Source organism: Corvus cornix, chromosome 5 (genome assembly GCF_000738735.6).
Source record: "Corvus cornix cornix isolate S_Up_H32 chromosome 5, ASM73873v5, whole genome shotgun sequence".
In the NCBI taxonomy this organism is placed as follows: Eukaryota; Metazoa; Chordata; class Aves; order Passeriformes; family Corvidae; genus Corvus; species Corvus cornix.
In genome coordinates this window covers 50246996-50267492 of record NC_046335.1, presented here as the reverse complement: position 1 = coordinate 50267492, position 20497 = coordinate 50246996, and the positions used below count along the sequence as shown (strand labels likewise).

General features: G+C 40.5%; 2 protein-coding genes across 4 annotated transcripts in view; one reads left to right on the top strand and one right to left on the bottom strand.

Annotated features, from left to right (window-relative positions):
* Positions 1–2815: 2815 nt before the first annotated feature.
* Positions 2816–8590, top strand: C5H11orf58 (chromosome 5 C11orf58 homolog). The gene is made up of 5 exons (XM_039552927.1): positions 2816–2950; positions 3136–3216; positions 4435–4495; positions 6172–6281; positions 7064–8590. The coding sequence occupies exons 1-5, from the start codon at positions 2891–2893 to the stop codon at positions 7271–7273; spliced, it is 522 nt and encodes a 173-aa protein (XP_039408861.1). The 5' UTR covers positions 2816–2890; the 3' UTR covers positions 7274–8590.
* A 5647-nt stretch (positions 8591–14237) lies between these two features.
* Positions 14238–20497, bottom strand: part of PLEKHA7 (pleckstrin homology domain containing A7) — a 152725-nt gene continuing 146465 nt past the window's right edge. For 2 of the 3 annotated variants that reach the window (XM_039552477.1, XM_039552479.1), the window contains 3 exons: positions 20348–20490; positions 17014–17122; positions 14238–15793 (listed from right to left, as the gene is read on the bottom strand). In XM_039552477.1, the coding sequence (XP_039408411.1) occupies positions 17025–17122; positions 20348–20490 (241 nt within the window). In that variant the 3' untranslated portion in view covers positions 14238–15793; positions 17014–17024. The remainder of the gene's footprint in view (positions 15794–17013; positions 17123–20347; positions 20491–20497) is intronic. The other variant, XM_039552478.1, reaches the window with a different exon arrangement.

Sequence of the window (20497 nt, the reverse complement as noted above, 5' to 3'; positions counted from 1 at the left end):
GCTACGCTGGCAGCCACTTACTTGAGGTTCTGTTTCTGCATTGTAGCCAGTTGTGCTTCATGACAAAATCTCAGCTCCTGTGAATTGGATGTTAACTCCAAGACAGTGTCTTCAGAGAGACCATGTCAAAGAAATGTGGAAAACTCACTCAAGTATTGCCCAGAATCCATACCTATTGTTTTGTTTGTATTCTAAAACAGCCTCAGAGACTGGAGAAGACAGGTTTCTTTTTAGTAACTCGGTGCCTCTTATTCTCCTGTGAATAATGACATTTCTCTGTTGCTCAAAAGAATACAGCAAATATAACATTGAATCCCAGCATGACAGGATTTTCAGAACTCCCTTACCATTTATCACTGTTACTGGAATTATATAAAGCTCATGAGTCACACATCCTCAGACTTATCTGTAATATCTCCATAAAGATAAGCAAAACCTTTACATAACCATTCTGCTACTGAGAGAATCCACATTTTTGTTAGCAGTCAGATCACTCCATTTTTAAGTTATCCCATAGGTTGATGGCTGCCACTTAATGTTTAGTATGTCTTTATTTAGTAAAGTACCTCTTCTCTGCAAAAACAGAGCATTTTAAACAAGGGATCAATAAACTAAGGGGAAAAAAGTTTGTCAAAGCCACTCACTAAAATATCAGCACCACACCATTATTCAAAATGTAAACAAAAACAAAATTAACAAACCATTAGTCAGACACATAAACATTAGTTAATTTCAGTTGTCCTGAAAAAGACCTGAACTTAACAACAAGCCACATCTAAGACAAAATTATAATAGCAGATTTAAACAGCCTTATTTTTTGGACCTTTTTTCCCAAAGACAAACCTTCTCTGTTTGTCCCATAAGGGAAATGTAGCCATGAAGTTAAAATTTCACACTTGTTTTTATTGACATACAGGTCTTTAAGCATAATAGTGCAGAAACTCTAATAACAGCTTAACTGAAAAAAATTGAAAAAGTACAGTTTCACTGGTATTAGATTACCCCAATTCCTATTAAGTTAACAGACTAAAAATGCTGATAGATACTACTAAGAAAATCGAGTGTTTTAACTTATAAAGCAACATCATTTTCAGGGTTTTTTTGCAAGTCCCTCCTCTTGTTAGAAATAATTTTAAATGCTAAAATTTAAATTAATCCATTACTACATTCTCTATATAATAGTCTGTACATTTAAATACTTGAAATGAGACTAAAGATGCAAATATAAGATTGTCTCAGATTAATTATCATTTCTGCTCTTTTGTCATTGTTAAACAAGAAACAAGAACCACAGAAGCTGTAGAAAGCAGATGTAACAACTGTATCTTTCTGTTTGGTTTTGCACACTTGAGCAGTGCAATATATGCAAACATGAAAGAAAACATCACTATCCTAGTGCTATTCTGTATAAACAGCAGCTGAAAATAATTATATGCTACATATAACATTATATCATTCCATACCATTTATCATATCACACCACAGTTTGCGTTGGAATGGACCTTAAAGACCATCTCGTTCCAGCCCCCTGCCATGGGCAGAGACACCTTTCTGTAGACCAGGTAGTTCCAAGTCCCATTCAGCGTGGTGTCACCACACCACACAGCTTGGAGTTGTCAGCAAACTTACTGAGGGTGCCCTGGATCCCACTGTCCGTGTCACCGACAAACAGTGCTGCTCCTAATACTGACCTCTAAGGAAATCTTTAATTCTGATCTACCTACCCAAGACATCTCTACGTTATTAGATCTGCTGAGCTTTTTTGCTCCATCTTCCAGAATGTTTATCAACTCTTCTTTCGCTGTATTTCAATCCTACAAAAGAGCAGTGGGTCACAGCAGAATAAGAAGGCTCAGAGAAAAGCATCAAAGTGACTCAAGAGCTTAACTGCCGTACAAAAACTCACTGAAAGTTAAAATTTCAGATTTGAGCATATTATTGAGAAGAACTGAAAATTTGGGACATATTCTGGCCACCTACACTGCCTTGTACAAAGCATAAAAGATTGGAGGGAATAAGCTTATGTAATTTATGGGTAATTAGATGAAAAGTCTGTGGCTGAAGTGACTGCATTTATGCACATGGACAACATGCACATACAGACTGCAAACTGCTCAAAAAAAAGGATCTAATTAAGACACTAACTTTAGCTCTTTGACACACACACAAAAAAAAAAAAAAAAAAAATTAAAAAAAAAATTGCAATCGTTTGTTTCAAATGTCTCCAGAGAGGGAGACACTCTGGGCAGCCTGCTCCAGTGCTCTGCCACCCACAGTGTAAGGAAGTTCTTGCTCACGTTGAGAGGGATCTTCTTGTTTATGGCCATTGCTCCTCGTCCTGCACCACTGTGAAGAATCTGGCACCACCCTCTTGGCAGGCGCCTTTGAGATATTTATACGCATTAACAAATTTGGGAGCAGTGGATGAATCTGTGCTTTGTACACTTGTGGGGGTGATGGGACGGGCGGGAACAACAGTGGAGGCAAACGGCCAGAGGCACTGCGGCGTTAATGGGAACACCTGGAGCTCCGCACACAGGGCTCCACTCGGGGCACACGAAGGAGCAGGACCGGCGGGCCCTGAAGCGAGCCGAGCAGCGGCCAGCGTCTCCACACCGCCACCCCCGCTCCCGAGCACCAGGAGCAAAGGGAAGGGCCGCGCATCCGTCTCCCGGCAGCGCCGCCGCCCGCCCCGAGGCGGAGCCCGGCCCATCCCGCCCGTCGCGGCCTCGGCGCCGCGGAGGCCTCTGGGGCGCGCAGTCCCCGCCCGCCCGCTCCGCGCCGCCGCCGCCCGCCCAGAACTACTGATCCCGGCGCGCCCCGCGCCCGCCCCCGAAGGAGCGGCTCCGGCAGGAAGGCGGCAGCGCGGCCTGGTCACCCAGCCGCGGCCATGAGCTCAGCCCGGGAGTCCCAGAGCCACCACGGCCTCAAGCGAGCGGCCTCCCCCGATGTAACCGGGCGCGGGGCGGCGGCGCGGCGGGAGGGGGTTGGCGGCGCGGGGGACGGCGGCAGGGCCGCGGCTCGGCGGCGGAGCCCCCGGCGGGACGCGGGCAGGCCGCGGCCGCCCGGACGGGCTGCGGCGGGGCGGAGGGGCCGCTCGGGGCGGGCGGGCGCAGTGAGCGTGTGCTCCCGCAGGGCTCCAGCAGCTGGGAGGCGGCGGACCTCGGCAACGAGGAGCGGAAGCAGAAGTTCCTGCGGCTGATGGGCGCCGCGAAGGTGAGGCCGCTCCGCTGCCCGTGGCCCCCGCCCGGCGCGGCACAGGGACCGGGGTGCTTTCAGCGGGGTTCTGTGGGCCGCAGGGCGCGCTGGGGGAAGCGAGAACAATTTAGAGCTGCTGGGCTTTGGGGCTCTGCTTCCAGAAGGGTTTGGGTTCCACCGCTGTTGTGTCAGCAGCCGTGTAACACAAAACGTGGCTCGGAAGTTGTCGAGTCCCTGCGCCGCAGCTTCATCCCCACCCCACGCCTTAAATGCTTTCAGGCCAGCTCGTAAAATTACTTGACGCTTCGGAGAGAGTCCTTGTTACAAAATAACAAACCTACGTACTAGGTCTGTAAATTTATCTTTCACTGGGGAAAAAAAAAAAAACTTTAAAAGAGTGCTAGCTGATTGATTTAATCAATCTAGGAAATATTTTTAAAGAAAAAATGCGCTAAAACTAAATTTCTATTACGTTTGCTGCAAAAAATGCTGCAAAACTGGTTAAATGTAATAATGCTTTTTTCACGTATAAAATGTTGCTTTAGTATTGCAGTTTTACTTACCATCAAAAAATATTTTTACTTGTACTAACGTATTTTGCTTGAATACAGTAATTTTGTAAGCTAAAATAGCTAACTGTATTAAAGAGGTGAAAGTTAGGACTTCTTAGAGGATAGGGATACAGTGTCCCATTAAAGCATCTCACTACCACTAATCTTAATGTCTGCTTGGGTACTTAATGCTGCTTGCTGTGTAATGCCAGTTCTTGCCTATTGGGACACATTTGCTAATGAGCAACTACTGAGCCAATAAATTAATCAGCATTGTGAAGGTCTTACCTGACACTGTGACCAGTCTGAAAGTGGGATCATCATAAGATGCACTGTTGCAGAGTGTCAGAGAAAGGGTAGATGATCAGAACCTGAACACACATCTGTCCAGCATCATGTAGTATAATTTTCATATCAGTGGCAAGAAACAGAATGAAATAGAACCATCTCTGGGGTCTGGGAAGAGCAAAGAGTGTGTAGTTGTTGTGGTTTCTTTTTCAGAAAATTCAGCAAAAGAAAGATGAAAAGTGCACCTAGAGGCAGCAGCTGTTAGCTAGTAAAACTTAGAGTCCTGCAGTTGGGTGGCAGGGTTTGACAGCAGAGCTTTTACATTCAAGATGTTCAGGATGTTGGCAGAGCTGTCAGTGCACCCTAAAGCTCCAAAACAAACTGCCTTTTCTTTTAGAAAGAACATACTGGCCGCCTTGTTATCGGAGACCACAGATCAACCTCTCACTTCAGGACAGGTCAGTTTATCCAACAGCTGATACAAAGTTGGAAATCGAACCCTAATTTAGGAACATTCCAGTACTCTGATCTTGGTAGATATGGCAGGGAGGGATTTCAGGTTTCGTGGCTGCAGCTGAAGATGGGTCAGGCTGTGGAGTTGTAGAAGTTCCTTATTTCTGTTGGGTTACTGACAAATGGTTTCTCTGACTGCTCGCACTTGCCTTTTAAAGTCCAGGTTCAGCAAAGTACCTTATGGTCAGGTACACTTGTGTACAAAAGCCCTGGAAATCAGGGCCTGTAGGTCCTCAGTCTTATTTTGCTATCAAAATAAGTTGTATTGCTGTTGGCACCTATCAGTATATGCCAGGATATCCAAACTAAATTGTACATGGAAAAGAACAGGGGTTGATTTCTCCCTGACCTGGTTACCTATTGAATAGAAAGATCTCTGCCCTAAGGCAATGAGGTAAAAGCTGAAAAGATCTGCAAGGTCATCTTGGCAATCAGCAATAATTGGATGTCACATAGAACTATGGTAACTCTTTATCGTGCTTGCTTAGGAAGTCAAAGTACTTGGCACTAAGCTGGGTTGGACTGCACTGCCTGAGAGAAGCTTTGGTAAAGCCTTGTGGAATAGCAACTGTCACCATTCTAGAAACCTTCCCTTCATATTCCAGAAAGCTTTCTCTGATATGCTCCACCAATCATTTTTCACGTGATGAAAAACTATCTATGGACCAAAATAAGGCTGAGGATTGGTTCCAGGTGCTGCTGCTGTTATTGTATGAGTCACTCCTTCATACCTGAATTTCCTAGAAAGGAAGTGATGCTTCTCCTTGGAGTCATAAAGAATCAGTACTGGTTTGTTAATAGGAAAAAGTTAAAATGATGGGGTTTTAAGATTTCTTTTGTCCAACATACAGTTACTGTCCTTTTACAGTAGCATACAGCTCTAACTTCCAAATGAGGAAATATAGATTTGCAATACAACCTTTCAGCTTCACAGAGATACAAATTAAAAACTAGTGTTGTAGGCCTCCTGGGGAGAATTAGAAATTCTTACCTTTTCCAAGTACATAGGATCCTTAACTATTTTAGACCACGTTTTCCCCCAGTGAATGTGATTGTTTATTCACTTACTCAAACAAGTAAATAAAGGGCCTGTAGAAGTAGCTCATGAATATTAGTTTTTCTGCTAATTCCTAAGGATGGAAAAATGCAGGGCTGTAGTAACTGCATGAAACAGTTTCAGATACAGCTCCATAAACAAGAGTGGTGGTATTGTCCCGAGGCGTGATGCTATATCTGAGGGATGATTTAATCACAGTAATCCCATGTTATGTAGTGAAGGTCACAAAGTTTCTCCTTGCTGGGGCATGCTGCAGTACTGGCTGGAAGCACAGAGAACTCACACTGATTCCATTTACCTCGTTCAGTAGAACATAACACTGCATAGTGCAACTCTGGAATGCATCAGGTCTTACGAACTTCCCAGCCCTCTTTGTATCAAAGCCGTCCTGCTTGCACACTCGATACTGTTGCTTTAAAGCCTGATGGTTTGTATGCAGTAATACTCAATCCTAGTTTAGAATGGTTACATGTAAACTTCTTGACTTTGAAAATGTGACTTCCTGTAATTTGGTGTCTTTGTTAATTTGAATGAACCATAACCAAAGTACCCTGGACAATGCAGGGGAAGAAGACAAGAAAATGAACGAGGAGTTGGAGTCTCAGTACCAGCAGAGCATGGACAGCACAATGTCAGGGCGGAACCGGCGCCACTGCGGGCTTGGGTTCAGTGAGGTACTGACTTCATTTGCATAATGACTTGGCTTTCACTTCACTAAGACAAGGTGGTACTGGGTTTAAAAATCCAAGCAGATTTCCATGGTTTGGGTTAAAGGACAAACTGATTGCAGGCACTTGACTGATGTTCATGTATATACTGCGGTGGCCATTTAGATGCTCATAAATGAGTGATGCTTGTCATTGTTCTGAGAAGTGATAAGATGTACTTAATGCTCCAGAGTGGTCAAGACTGATTAGGGCACAGAGTGACAAATATATTAAATCAGAGTGTTGCTGAGGAATACATAAGTAGGCAGGATAAGCATCTGCATTGTTGTTAGCAGTATCATTGGATAACTTAAGCATTCCTCGTGCTGCAGTTTGCTAAGCTTCCTGTCAAAGGTCAATCACAAATGTGAATTCTTGATGGTCTAGCCTTTAGTTCCATTGTGTCACACTCTGCGACAAATATTCCAGTGTCAGTATTTGCATTACTGAACGGATGGGATCTGGAACTTCGGACTCATGGAACAGTGTCTTTAGGATTTCTGCTGTAACTAAATGAACCAGGGCTGATGAATCCATAGATGTCACAGCTGGCATGGTTAACCACTTCAGGGCAGTTGCTTTCTGTCTAATAATTCATGTCTTACAGGCCTCTGTTTAACAACGTGGCCCATTTTAGTACCAAAATGAAAGGAGCCATTACATGAAACATTCTCACTGGGAAACATTAAAGGCTCCAGAGGAGTTGCCAGGAAATAATGTTTTATCTCTCTCATAATCTGAACTTACAGTTTCAGGAAGATGAACAAGAAGACGAGGCAGCTGGACACTCCTCTGATGAGAGTTCAGAGGATTCTGAAAGTGGCTCTGATTCGGAGCAAGAGGAGTCTGCAGAGGAGCTACAAGCTGCTGAAAAACATGATGAAGCTGAAGTTCCAGAAAACAAAAAAGAAGCAAAAAGCAACTATAAAATGATGTTTGTGAAAGCCAGTGGTTCATAACTGCAGATGTAACAGCTTCGTATTTAAAGTACAGTAAGCCTTATTGTTACAGTGCAAAGTGGAGGACTGCTACAGCACAAATCTTTGTATTTTGATTTTAAGAAGACCCTCTTAGATGACAAAAAGTAGTATTTGCTTTCTGTTGCCATGGATAACATTTTTATGGGCGCAGTGATATTACTGGTTTTTGTAAAGTGTATAAAATCCTGGATGGAGAAATAAATTTGTTTTGTTCCTGCCCAGTCTTTACAATGTTATCTGAACTATTTCTTCTGTTATTCCATGCCAGATAAGGAAGCTCCATGTTAGTGGTTTATTCAGTTAGTACCCCAGTCTTGAATTTTTAACTATTAAGATTACATGTGAATTACGTGATGTTGCATTAGTTGTAAAATACCAATATCAGCATTATTCTGTGATGTACTAGAGCTTTAAACAATGATTTTGTCTATAGATGCTAGTGTTGGCAGGGCTGAGAGGAGAAACTGCTCACTTTTGTGGCAGCATTAATCACCGTATCCATCTGAAGTCCTTCAGCAGTTGCATAGAGAAGATGTTTTAGAAAAGCATAATACAACAGAAGGCTCTAATTGCTTTGGCTTTCTAACGAGGGGGAGGAACTGTAGTTGTTTCTACCTTTCAGTAGAAAAGAGGGATTTTTTGAATTACTGTTTCCTGGCTATAGCACTGCGCTGTTATTAAAAATAACACCTCCCAAAGAAACCAGTTTACTTTGAAAGAGAAAGTATACTTTGATAATGAAAAGGATATACAAATCATTTTAGCTTTTTTAAAATATAGAATAAAGAGTTAAATATGCGAGCCCTTCTTCCTTTTCTCCCTGTACATGCATCCCTTGGAGGTCTGAGTCAATTAGCACAAGGCTGTACCTCTCAAGTTGATATGCTTAGAAAGCCAGGAGTTCAGCACCTCCTTCCAGCAAGAATTAAACACATCCATTCCTCTGCAGATTCATTGCATTCAAGAAATGAGTAAAATATCAGAGCTTTTTAGACTTTGTTTCCTCTTAGTACATCAGACAGATCACCTGCCTCTCCTGGCTGGGAAAACAGGACCTTGACCTGTACCTCTAGTACCGCCACAGCAGCGTTCCAGGGAACACTCGGGATGCTCGTGGAGACTCCCTGTGTACAATTCCTGATGTGCAGACAACATTTCCAAGCCAGTCGGCTGAAGGAAAGCAGCAGTTTGTACTATCATTGCCTAGTTTATTGAATGTAAACATTGCAGCATTAGCTATTGGGGGAGGACTTGGAATAAGTATGGAAAAAATAAAAGTAATATTGTAAATAAAAACTGAGTGTAGATTTTGATTACTCTGTTTTACTACACCTGCATTTACTACAAGTTTTTCCGCTCATTCAATTTTAAGAACAAAGTTACAGCAGCCACTAATGGTCAGTCATTTGTACTTGATTTGTGTAGATTTTTTGGTTTTCCCAATATTGCAAGCTTCTAATACTCAGAGAAAGAATGTAAGTTGCTTGTGCATTGTGAAGAGAGAAAACCTCACCACAACTTAGGAAAGAGGCTGTATCCCTAGGAAAGAGTGAGATGCCTCCCTAAGCGATCAACTGATTACTTTCCTAATAGACCCCTTCCAGGTTTTCCTAGTTAGACACTCCAGCGACACTGGAACCAGCATTTCATTGTTAAAATCTTTCAGCTGTGGCTGCCACTCACCTCTGCCTTCTCTGTCCCAAGACTGCTGCTCTCTGAGCTTTCCCACCAGTGTGCAGCCACTCAGAGATTCATGCTGGGATCTGGAAAGACCCAGGAAAAGTAGATCCAGCTGGCCAGCCCAGCATGGGTCTGCTGACAGACACAATGAGGGGCTCTTCCACTCAGCCTCTTGCCTCCTTGATTCGGCCATCAGTTTCAGTTATAAATAGAGCACACAAAGATTAAAAGAAAAAAACAAAAACCCCAACCTGAAATTAAACTATTCTAGATACAGCTCTGACCAGAAAAAAAATCTACAGAACTTCCACTCCCCAAAAGTAGGACACCAAATATTGTGAACATCTGATGAGGTTTGGGGTAACAGCTGTGATGCTGACCTACGACTCACCTGCTCAAAATAGGAAGCGTTCTACACAGTCTTGTCTGTTTCTGTTGAACATTTATAAACATACTAAGAACTTGCAGACTGAGCTATGAAGCAGCATAAGAAGCTTCTGCACATATACCACGAAAGGCTGATATAACTCAGTGTAGTTTGTGCTTTGAATGTTTCAATTCAGGAGTCAGTTTTAGCAACATTTGATATAACAGTATCAGCAGTAGTGGCATGGATAGGAGCAGGATGGTTTCAGCTCATTGGAGACAGGGAGCACAGGAAAAATCAAAGTCAGTGTCTTGGTTGACTCCAGTCAGTCCTTTGCTTTTTCAGGTTGGTATGGAAGGAGCAGCCAGAGAGAACAGCAGGGAACTGTATTTGTCTATTAAACAAGACTTGCCCACTGAAATTCCTCAACTCAAAGACCAGTTAATTTCCATCTCAATAGAAAGGCTGAAGTCTGCCTGTTCTCCTACACCTCAGGAAAGAATGACTGAAGTTAGACCACAGCTGGTTGTCACAGAACAACCATCACATCTGGTAAGTTTTCATCTGTTTCTAAACCACACTGAAAATTTACCTTACATAGGTGCATTCTCAGCACTTGGCTTTAGAAGACTGAAAACACCTGAACAAGGTCAAATGCACTGCTGTGCCTGTTCCCCTTCCATTTGCCCTGGAACCCCTCAAGGTGAGCTCCATCACAGCCCCAGTGCCCACAGGTCTGGCAGTCACCAAAGAGGGTGCTTCTAAGGCAGGTAAAAAGGGATTCTCAACATCCCACAGGAATTCTCTGAGGCCAAGGAAACCAGAACTGTAAGTTGCCCTGTAGTTTCTTGCAACTGCTTTGCAGTTTACTCTCCCTTTCTTCCTGAAGAGGAGGCTGACAACTTGATTCCTGAAAGCACAATTTATAGGCCAGCTTCAAAGCTATGGGTCCCTCTAAGGCTCTGGTTGGGGAATTCACATCAAAGACGACGTGCACATGTTCTGATGCCAGAGAGGACGGTTGGTAGAAATCTCCATGGATTTGCTACAGTCCCCAGTACAGGGATTAAATTATGCACTGAAGCTGCCTCTGTAAACTGCAGGAGACAAAGAGAATAAGTGGCAGTGCAATATCTCATAATCAAAGCCTGGCATGATTCTTTGCATCAATCTCTTGGAAGCTGTCAGGGGATTAAGAGAAGGGACATGTGTCAAAGTACCCTCAACTACAGAGCAGAAGTTGGTTTTGTTTGCTTTTAAGCCTGTCACCTCTGCACTTTTCCTGAGAAAAATATCTTAGTACAAGAGGTGTACAGCATCATGATGGGAGATAAGTTTCCTTAGTTTTTGCACAGCATTAAAGAAACAGGTGATGATTTAAACCAAGTTGAGTTAATTTTGATGTGCACGTGCAGAAGGAGCTCACAATTACAGTTTGTGCTATTATCTATCCAAACTCAGTACCATTTTTGGTGGCCATAGGAGGATCCAGCAGAGAAAAATAAAAAGGGAAGACTGAAAAGAACTTTAGATGCCATTTAGGAACAGAGCACAGCAACTGGCAATAGAAAAGACAATTGTCCTGCTACCAAAGCACCACCCTGAAGTCATCAGTGTTTCTCCTTCATCCACTGGCACCATCAACATCCCACCCCCTTGTTCAACTCTTTCACAAGGTATTTTTTGTACCAGGACACAAAACATTCTCATTTGCCAGCTATTCCTTCTTCTTACCTTCCCCACTACAATTTAGGCCAAGTCCTTTCATTGAAGCATTTTGCTGCTGTCCAAGTCCACATATTTCAGCTCTTTGTGTCTTTTTACTACCTCTCACTTCCCACCACCAGGCCGTTCTCCATCCTCACCTTCAGCCTCTTATTTACATCTTGCAGATACATCTCTGCCATTATTTCCTACAATCTCACTACTCACCTTTGTTTTCTTAACCTCTTCCTTCCTTTAGTGCTTCCTTATGCTACAGCTCCTGGTGAGAGGGTTCAAGAAAACATCACTGTCCTTCAAGTTTACATCTGGTAACACAATTTCAACAACAGCAGCTCCAAAAATGCTAATTGTTAGTGTTTTCTTTGGAGGCTGTTTTCCACTCTCTGTAAGGCAACCAGGAGCACTGACAAGTAAATAACAAGTCAACAGTACCTAAATGTGGATATACTTTCTATATGCACTTACTTTTTATACATATGCAATACTTTCTGGGTTTATTTACTTTATAATTAGCACTTGAAGTTATTCCACCATCTCCGAGCAATTTCATGGCACCCTTTATCATTTTACCTCCCTCCTACATTTACCTGTAGTTTAAGATTCCAAGTGTGGTTGTTGCACAGAATATCTCAACAGACTTGTATTAAAAATGCTCTTTAAAATTCCAGAGCTTTGAACTAAAGAAATATCTCAAGAAGTTTTCATGGAAAGTTCATCGTGGTTGGTTCAATTCAGCTGCAGTTAGATGCACCTTTTCAAATAATGGGGGAAAAAAAATGTAAAGGGGTCAGAGCCAATCAATACAGTTGTTCAAACAGAATTTCAGGCACTGTGATGTGGAGATTTTTTGTGCTCTTTCTTTGTACTGCGCCACTACGAAGAAAGGTTGCTTTTGCTAGTAGAGCAATAAAAATCTTAGCCTTTTGAATACAGCCAAATAACCAATGGGAATCTTTACCAGGTGTGGAAAATACAGCAACTTTTTCATGTTTTTCTTGCGCACAGCTTTGTTCTTTTTATAACCACGCAGTACATGGGCACACAGACACACACACAGCACAAGCAAACACTTTAAAATACCCAGACAGACATAAATCAGAGGGGTAACATCACATCCTGCCTTCTGTATCTTCTAAGTTTTAACACCAAGTAAATCTGGTCTTTCTTTCATAGAACATCCAGAAGTTAATTGCTAAGACACCTGGGAAATAGGTGGTTTCATAGAGGGGAACAGATGCTGATATAAAATATATATAGATATATTTGAAGAGCTGGAAGTCAGAGGAGTAAATGGTGCAGAGAGAAAAATAATGGTGGAAAGTACCACAAAGGCTCAGGAGTGCTCTGCTTTCTCACACCACCAACCCTTCCCTCCAAAGGCTGTGGGGTGCCCAGGACCACCATGCTGGGCTTCAAGAGTTTTTCAAAATAGCAGCACACAAGTTTAGTAACATCCTTCAGTAGCTTTTCCTTCCACACATAAGATACTCTCCAGAAGAAAATCTCTTAGTAGTTTCCTGAGAAACCTATCTACTTTTGGTGGATTTCTTTTTGTTTGTGGGGGGCATTTGGTCGTTGGTGGTGGTTTTTTCCTCCCAAGTGTTCCAAAACAGTCTGGATGTCTCTTAAGTACTGCTTACCTGTCCAGTCCTTTAAAACAAACAGCTTAATACAGATGTACAAAGACAAACAGTGCTGTAGCTCAGCAGGATTCCTTGCAGCCCAGCAATGCACACCAACTCAAAATGATAGTGAAAAACAAGGGTGGGAGCTGTTGTACAAGTCCAAAAAGGTCAAAGAGGTGCTACTTACAAGTATCAGGCTGTACTTTTATAAATGCAGCTGGCCAGTAAAATTTTAGTAACTTTGGCTGAAGAAATTGAAAACAGCTGTTTATGGGAAGAGAAGTCAGCCTGCAAAATTTTTGCTTGGTATAACATTACAAAACACTAATTAAAAACCAGCACAATCAAAAGAACTGATAATGCTTTCTAATAAGTGAGTTCAATTAGTCCCAAAGACTTCACTGTTTAATAGGCAGAGGCGAAAAAAAGGCCACTTTCTGACCAAAATTATATCGATCTGCTAGTAAACTTTTTTTTTTTTCTAGTTTTAATACTAGGAAGTATCCTGTAACACCTAGAAAAGAGCATGTTGATTAAAAGAAACAGAAGTGGAAAAGGAAATTGACCCAAACCAAACACTCTATCCATAGGAAAACTAGCCATTACTATTTAAAAACTACACCCATCCTTACAAGAGATGGTCACTAAGAACAGCATTTCACATATTAAACAAAAATTTTGGAAGAAAAATTATCTTACAATTTTTTCCCCAAATATGGGATTAACTACAGACATGACCAAAATCTTTAGATCAAGACTGGTTTTGTTGCAAACGTTAATGATGTATCTGCTTAGGGCAAAATCCTTCTCTTCCACGCAAGCATGAATGAGCAGATTTTGTGTGTGCGATCAAAGGAAAGAGAATGAACATCTCCCCCAACCTGCAGAGCAGCACTGCCTGTACTTCTTTCCCTTCATTGCTTTGTTGTGCCCCACAAAAACAGGACAAGCACATCTTAAGCAGCTCAGCTCTGAATTTCTGCCACTCACAATCAAAGGCCAAGGACTCAGTCTCAAACATTCGCCCTCGAATTCACACAGTCAACACTAAACCACAGAAATACTTTTAGTTGTTGCTTCCCATTTTGCTTGAGACATTGATTTTCAGAAGACTTCAACATTTCCACTCTTCTCCATCAACCTGGTGTCTTTTGAGGGAACTGCTGCAAAGTCAAACACTGCCAGTGAGCTGCAGCTTTGCCAGTGCCCACCACCTTCCCCTTGGCCAACACCCCACTCTTGCTACTCAAGAACAAAGACAGATTTCATCAAATGCTTAGAAAACATTTCTAAAAACAAAAGAAAAAAAACCCCAACAACAAAAACCAACAATAATAATAATTATTATTATTGTAATTCTTCAAAGGTAGAATTGGCATAGAATAGAGAGAGCCTGATTCAAACCCCAGTGAAATAAATGCAAAACTGGAGAACTTCAATGGGATTTGAAACAAAGAAGCGCAAAATGTGATAAAAGCACAAATGACCCTGGATTTCCAACTACCTGGACACCGATAAGAGAGCAGACAAGACAGAGGCAAGAGGAGACAGTTATGTTAATATTTTAATCTGTACATATACCATTTTCCAAACTGTTACATTTTATTTAAATTAATGTTTTCTTGCAAAATATTCATTTATGCTTTCAAAACTTTTTTATAAAGGCAAAAATAAATCATTATTTTGGCAAAAGGTTTTGAAGTTGATACTGGCAGTATTGAGGTAAAATAGATTGCATTAGCTAAATATATACTTTTAAGAATATTTCTGAGTATAGTGTTAATATAATATGATTTGTCTTAAAGTCTGAAACACAAAGATCAATTCCAAGGGGGTTTTAGCTACTACTTGAATATAAGGAATAAACAAGTTAGTGGTTTCACAAAATACTGCAGAAGTATTTCTCAGTTATTTCTCATCCAGAGCTGAACTCAGCTACTAATTACATAACATTGGGAAGTTTTTCCATGTCTTGCATTCGATGCATACACAGGGATTTTTCAAGTATAGTTGCAGCAATTCATTTAATCTTATTTTCTCTTTGTTGTAACTACCTCACCCTTTGCCCTATGCATAAGTACAGCACAGAATTCCAAAGTTTGGCAAAGATCAGCACCAGGTGAACATACCTACAAAATTAGCAGGTGCCACATTCCATTCGTTTTGCTGTTTCCAGGATAAATACTAGTCAATATGTCATTTTGTAATGTCTATTGAAAAAAAAAATCAGAAGAAAAATACATATTTACTAGCCAAATGACACACTATAATTTTTTATTGCTTACTTCACATATTTTAATTAAAAATCATCTTCTTTCACATCTCAACTTTCAAAAAAAAATAAAATTTGTTAGCTGTTTGTTACAGACGGGGCAGCGCTACTGTCAAGGGCAACCTAACAAACCGTGGATTGATACCAGCAAGTTAATCATCTGGGATCAAAAAAAGGAAATGGGAGTTAAAACTGGCTTTCATTATGGCTTTCTTGGGAAGTTTCTGCTATACAGTGGTTACTAATACTTAGAAATTCAAGCTAACAGTTCTTGCAATGGATTATTTAATGGGCAAAAGGGTGGGTGATTATAAAAATATTCAATCCAAAACACCCCTTCACCAAACCTGTCAGCTGCATTAGCTCTATCCATACTGTATGACTGTGCTTCTAGGTTTGTTCAAATTTGAGGGGGTTTTTTCACAAAACTTTACAATGTGCCTCTGAGCCTGGGGGGGGAAGTAACAGCATCGTTTAGTATCTATGCAAGAAGTGTCTTTTAAAATGAATTCCGCCCTTGATTTAAAAAAAAAACTAAAATACATTGTTCTAAAAATACATTGTCAGTATTTTACAGAGTTTATTAAAAGTGCCGTTTATTCGTATAAAAAGTGTGAACTAAACTGAAGTAAATAAAAAATGATTTGCAGTTCTCTTCATTTTCATAGAAAATCCCCCTATTGTTCTCTGAATGTCTTTCCAGAAGAAGGTGTCATCAGCCAATGAGTATCTCCACAGAAAACTGGAAAAGAATCTCCTCTGTCTTCCATGAGGGGTCACAAGGTGGAATTTGCCTCGAGTCTTACGTCAGTGTTCACTTACTGCTTTGGCTGGTGTGAAGGAAAACAAACATGGTTAAATATTGAAGGAAGTCAACCAAAGCCAAGCAGTAAGCAATTGCTGGAAACCTTTTTTCTAAGCCTTTTACAGTTTCACAGAAGGAACAATTCATACAGACACATTAAGCGAACAATTATCTCATGATGCCACTGATGCTCAAGCTCTGGTGTCCCCTGCATGGTGCTGGTTTTCAAAACTACTTTCTTCATCTGAAGAAAATGTAAGTTTGTATCAATATATATCTGTAAGTGTATATCTATGTGTATATATTTGTACAGACATGTGCTAGACATGTTTTTAAGTCAGTCTGGAATCACAGAATGGTTGGGGTAGGAAGGGACCTCTGAAGGTCAGCCCTGGCCACCTGCTCGAGTCTCTGGCACTGGACAATTGCTTGAGTTACCCACGCAACCCTCTTTACTACTTCAACTCTGCTTTATCTTCTTGTTCAACTTCAGGCAATAAAATTAAGCCAAAGGAAATCAGAAAATGAGAATAATATCAAACCAAAATATGGATGCATAGCAAGTGTCTTAACTAGGGGCACTTAGCAGTTGCATACAATATTTACACCTTTTCCTGTTTCAAACAGGGAAAACTCTGCAAATCCTATTGAGATACAAATCCAGATTTTTTTTGTAAGGACAACAAAATTATCACAATTTTAATACCTGAAGTGGCAAAATAACTTAACCAGAGACAGCAACCAACCTTCTGCTAACATAATCCAATGAAAGGCATGATCGAAGTCAAACATAACATTGCAGAATTAGTTACAAAGGGCCAAATCTTCAGCTCAGCTAAGACTCCGATGCCAGCTCCTGTGTAGGATACCAGCCCACAAAGGAAACCCCTGCTTGTACAAGGTGTACTTTGGATTCTCTCTTTATATGCCCTGTGCAGCCACCAGAGTACAGAGGCTGCTGAAAACCTGGCCCCCTGTTACCCAGAGCGCAGATGTCTCCTCCCTTCACCACAGTAGGAGTGAGGAAGCACCTCACCTGCAGAGAGACAGCACTTCTCTGAAGACTCCATCAGCCCACGTGTTAGCTCATTAGAAGCAATATTTACCAGAATGAAAGGTTTCTGAAAAAGTAGCTGCATGCTTTCATTTGGATGTAATTTTGGTTTAGTAAAGAAGTTAAAATTTAGCAAGCCACAGCACAGGCACGATGGCAAATCAGGCATGCTGAGAGCAGTTAGTTCTTACTTGGAAGGTGTTTAAACAAATGTGTAGTGAAATCCATTGCTTAGGGGGGAGTGAGGTGGCTGTGGTACAGAAGGTGAGGGTGCTTTGGGTGGATAGGTCAACTGCTGAGCTAGAAGGGATCACACACAGGAATTAGGCTGCACAATCAAACATTCACATCATAAACGGAGCGACCTTAATTTTCTACCACATGAATAGGAAACCTGATTAGCAATGAATGAGGTGCTACACTATTTTAGTCACATGAAACACAATGTAAACAACAACATTTCTACCTGCTGCTTTTGTCTACACTTTGCATAAATTAAACAAATAAAGATTCCTATTTGGATGAGAATATGGACAACGTATCTCAAGATGAAGTTTTACTGGAACATTATGAAAGCACACAACACTGATACACTCTCATCAGCGCTGCTTTTAAAGCTGAAGCTCTGGACCAGCACCTAGATTTGCTAAACTGATTTCAAGACTCACTGAGGCTGTACAGGTTTTCAACATTTCCTTTGTTATATGCCAGTAAGCAGAAACAAAAAAAATATATAGAAAAATAATGTTTAAAAAATTACATATGTGTATAACATTTTGCTTAGTGCCATGCATGATACAGTAAATACATTTTCATATATCTCAGCTTGAAAGTACAGGATAAAGAATACAATGATTAAAAGTATCCTTGTTTATAAACCAGAGTAATAGTATAGTATTAGAAGACAATAATCATAAAATTGAAGAAATTAGAACTCAATCTAAAATTCTGCTTTTATATTTACGAGGGCCAAAGCATACAATGTAGGAAATGACTTCTTAATACTCTTGTATTTGACTTTAATCTTCCAGATTCTTGGCATGATTTCTACTCAAAAGGCTGATTTCTTATTAGGAACACAGGAAACTCTAAAGTGGCACTATTAGATAGATGTACAATTCATCTTAAAAGATTTAGATTAGCATAATATCCTAACATAATTGGTTGCCCTGAATAATGGGCAAAGTTAAGCTTCACAGTCTTTTCCATAAACAAATCTTTGTAAAAAAAATCTAGATAATTAATTTGGGATTTTCAGATACGGTCTGCTTTATCAACAAGGAGCAAATGATAACCCACACTTCGAAAATCAAACTACAAAAATAAGAATGTGAAGGAATCTGTTATATGAGACTACATGAGAATGTCCAATTAGCTGTGCAAAGTGTCAAATGCTTTTCTTTTTAATCACCTTAGATCATCAGAATTTAGGCCATACCTAAAAAACTTGAACTCTTTTCTGGTTTGTAGATTTTCTATTAAAACCAAACTACTCTTATTTTTGGCTTTTTTTTGGTTGTTTGTTTTTTTTTTTTTTTAATGCTATAAAGGCCTTTGCTTTTAAAGAAGTAAGAAATAATTGAACTCAAAGCAAGACATATTTCAAGAAGTGAGTTTTTGAGGTACAAGTGTGGCAACAAAAGCTGTGCACAAACATAAAGGTTTGGGATTCCTTAAAAACCTTAGTCTTTGGCTACTGTGTTAGGGTTTCTTTAACTGAAAGACAAAAGAGGCAGCTGCTGTGCCTCACAAGGAAAATCAAACTAAAACTTATCTTGCAACTGACTGCAAATTTTCTGAAGCAACACTTAAACATTTCAGTCCTAATACACACTTTAATTCCCTCTTTGAGGAAAATAGAAGAATAAAGAATATTTTTGTGGTTACATATACCTAAAATGTGATGGGTCACACTTTTGAGATAATTACAACATAAAAAATTAAAATATATAAATAAAAAAACCTATAGTAATGAAATGTGTACTACATTCACTACACAATATTTAAAAAAATCAAACCTATTTCAGTACTGTACCGTTGCTACAAGTTCAGGCACACCCAGAAGTAACTTAACTGGCCCCATGAAGACCTTTGAGCAGGGCAGGTGCTCTGCTCTTGTTGTACTGACACAGAGGAGTAATTTCAAGTACTGGCTGTGTTCATCTGGGCTGACCTTAGCCCAGATGTGTGACCTTTTCCCAGCAGAAGCTAGAAATTGAGTGGCAAAATGCTGCACTCGCTCACACATCATGAAAGACATTCCTATTCTATAACCAAAGGATTTGAGTACCTGTTACAAGGTTCTGGTCACTGGAACTGGGATCAAAACGCCTGTGAAAAAGCCCTTTTGATACACTGATGGCCTGAAGGTCCACAAGGTTACTCCTGGAATTCCCCCCTGATCTTACAATTCTGTTCTTCTGTTTGTTTGGTTTAGCTTTATAATGCCTGGCCTCCTCAGCGAATCACTTTATTCCTGCCAGTCAGTTAAATTACCCACAGAAACTCTCTGAAGTCTCAAGATTCCTATCTTGAGAATGTATTCCATCCCCTCAAAATGCCATTCCCCTCAGGTTTAGCTGGCACTGCATCCCTGAGTGTACAGCCACATTCAATCAACGCTCTGTTACTGCAGATGCGCGTTACGCGCTCCAATATTGGAATAATCTGTCTTTAATGGGAAGGTCTTAAGGGCTGCTGTGGCAAGAGCCATAAGTTTAAACTGACAACTTCAGATGAGAAATGTGCATATTTTTTCTCCATCATAGTTGAAGTTTCCATTATTTCTGTTCTCCACTGGAACAGTGAATGGTGCCAGTTATAAATGGCCAGTCAGATACTTGGGGGAATCACTGCTGCATGGATTAGTGTGTGATACAAATCTCTTGACATTTCTTACTTATTTCAACTATAAAGCAATCAAGAGTGAAATTATCACTTTTAGCAACATATTGAAAAGGATCTATTAATTTCCAGGCATCAAGCAGAATTCATGCACAGCTGTCTTGCTCTGACCTCTCACCCTGGTCACCAGACAGAAACATGCCAATCCCCATTTTACAAGGTCTTTTTCAGCCTGTTGTCAGACAGCTCAAGCTGCAAATGATTGTAGCCTAATCTCAATCATTGGACCAGGGAATCTTTCTCTTAAAAAATTTAAAATCCTCTTTTCTTGATTTTTTTGAAGTCACAGATCAATTTACTTTTAAAAATGAATACAGAAATATTTGATTTAATATAATTATAGAGAATCAAAATGTTAATTTTTTTAGCACTATTAGAGCAAGTTTCCAAGTTCTGAATTTATTGACCATACTATTTTGCCCCCTTTATCCTGTCCACTGGAGGCCAAATACTCAATGTAAATCGTTAGCCCCTCTCCATTTGTTACCTACATGCACTCTTCACTATTTTGAATATGAATTGACTAAAACTTTCTCTTATGCCAGGAATTCAGCAACAACCCCACACAACTTGAGAAGCTGGTAAGAAATAGCTGTTATTTGGTAAATAACTCAGCATTACCTGCTACCTCCTTGCTCCTCTGAGAGGCTTCAGAAGCCAGAGCGTATGAAATGGTAATGATGCGCTCCTGCTCCTGCAGCTGTGAATCTAAATCAATCGAGTTGTGTTTGTCCTGGGCAACAGTAGGCTGCAGATTGTGCATACTGGGGG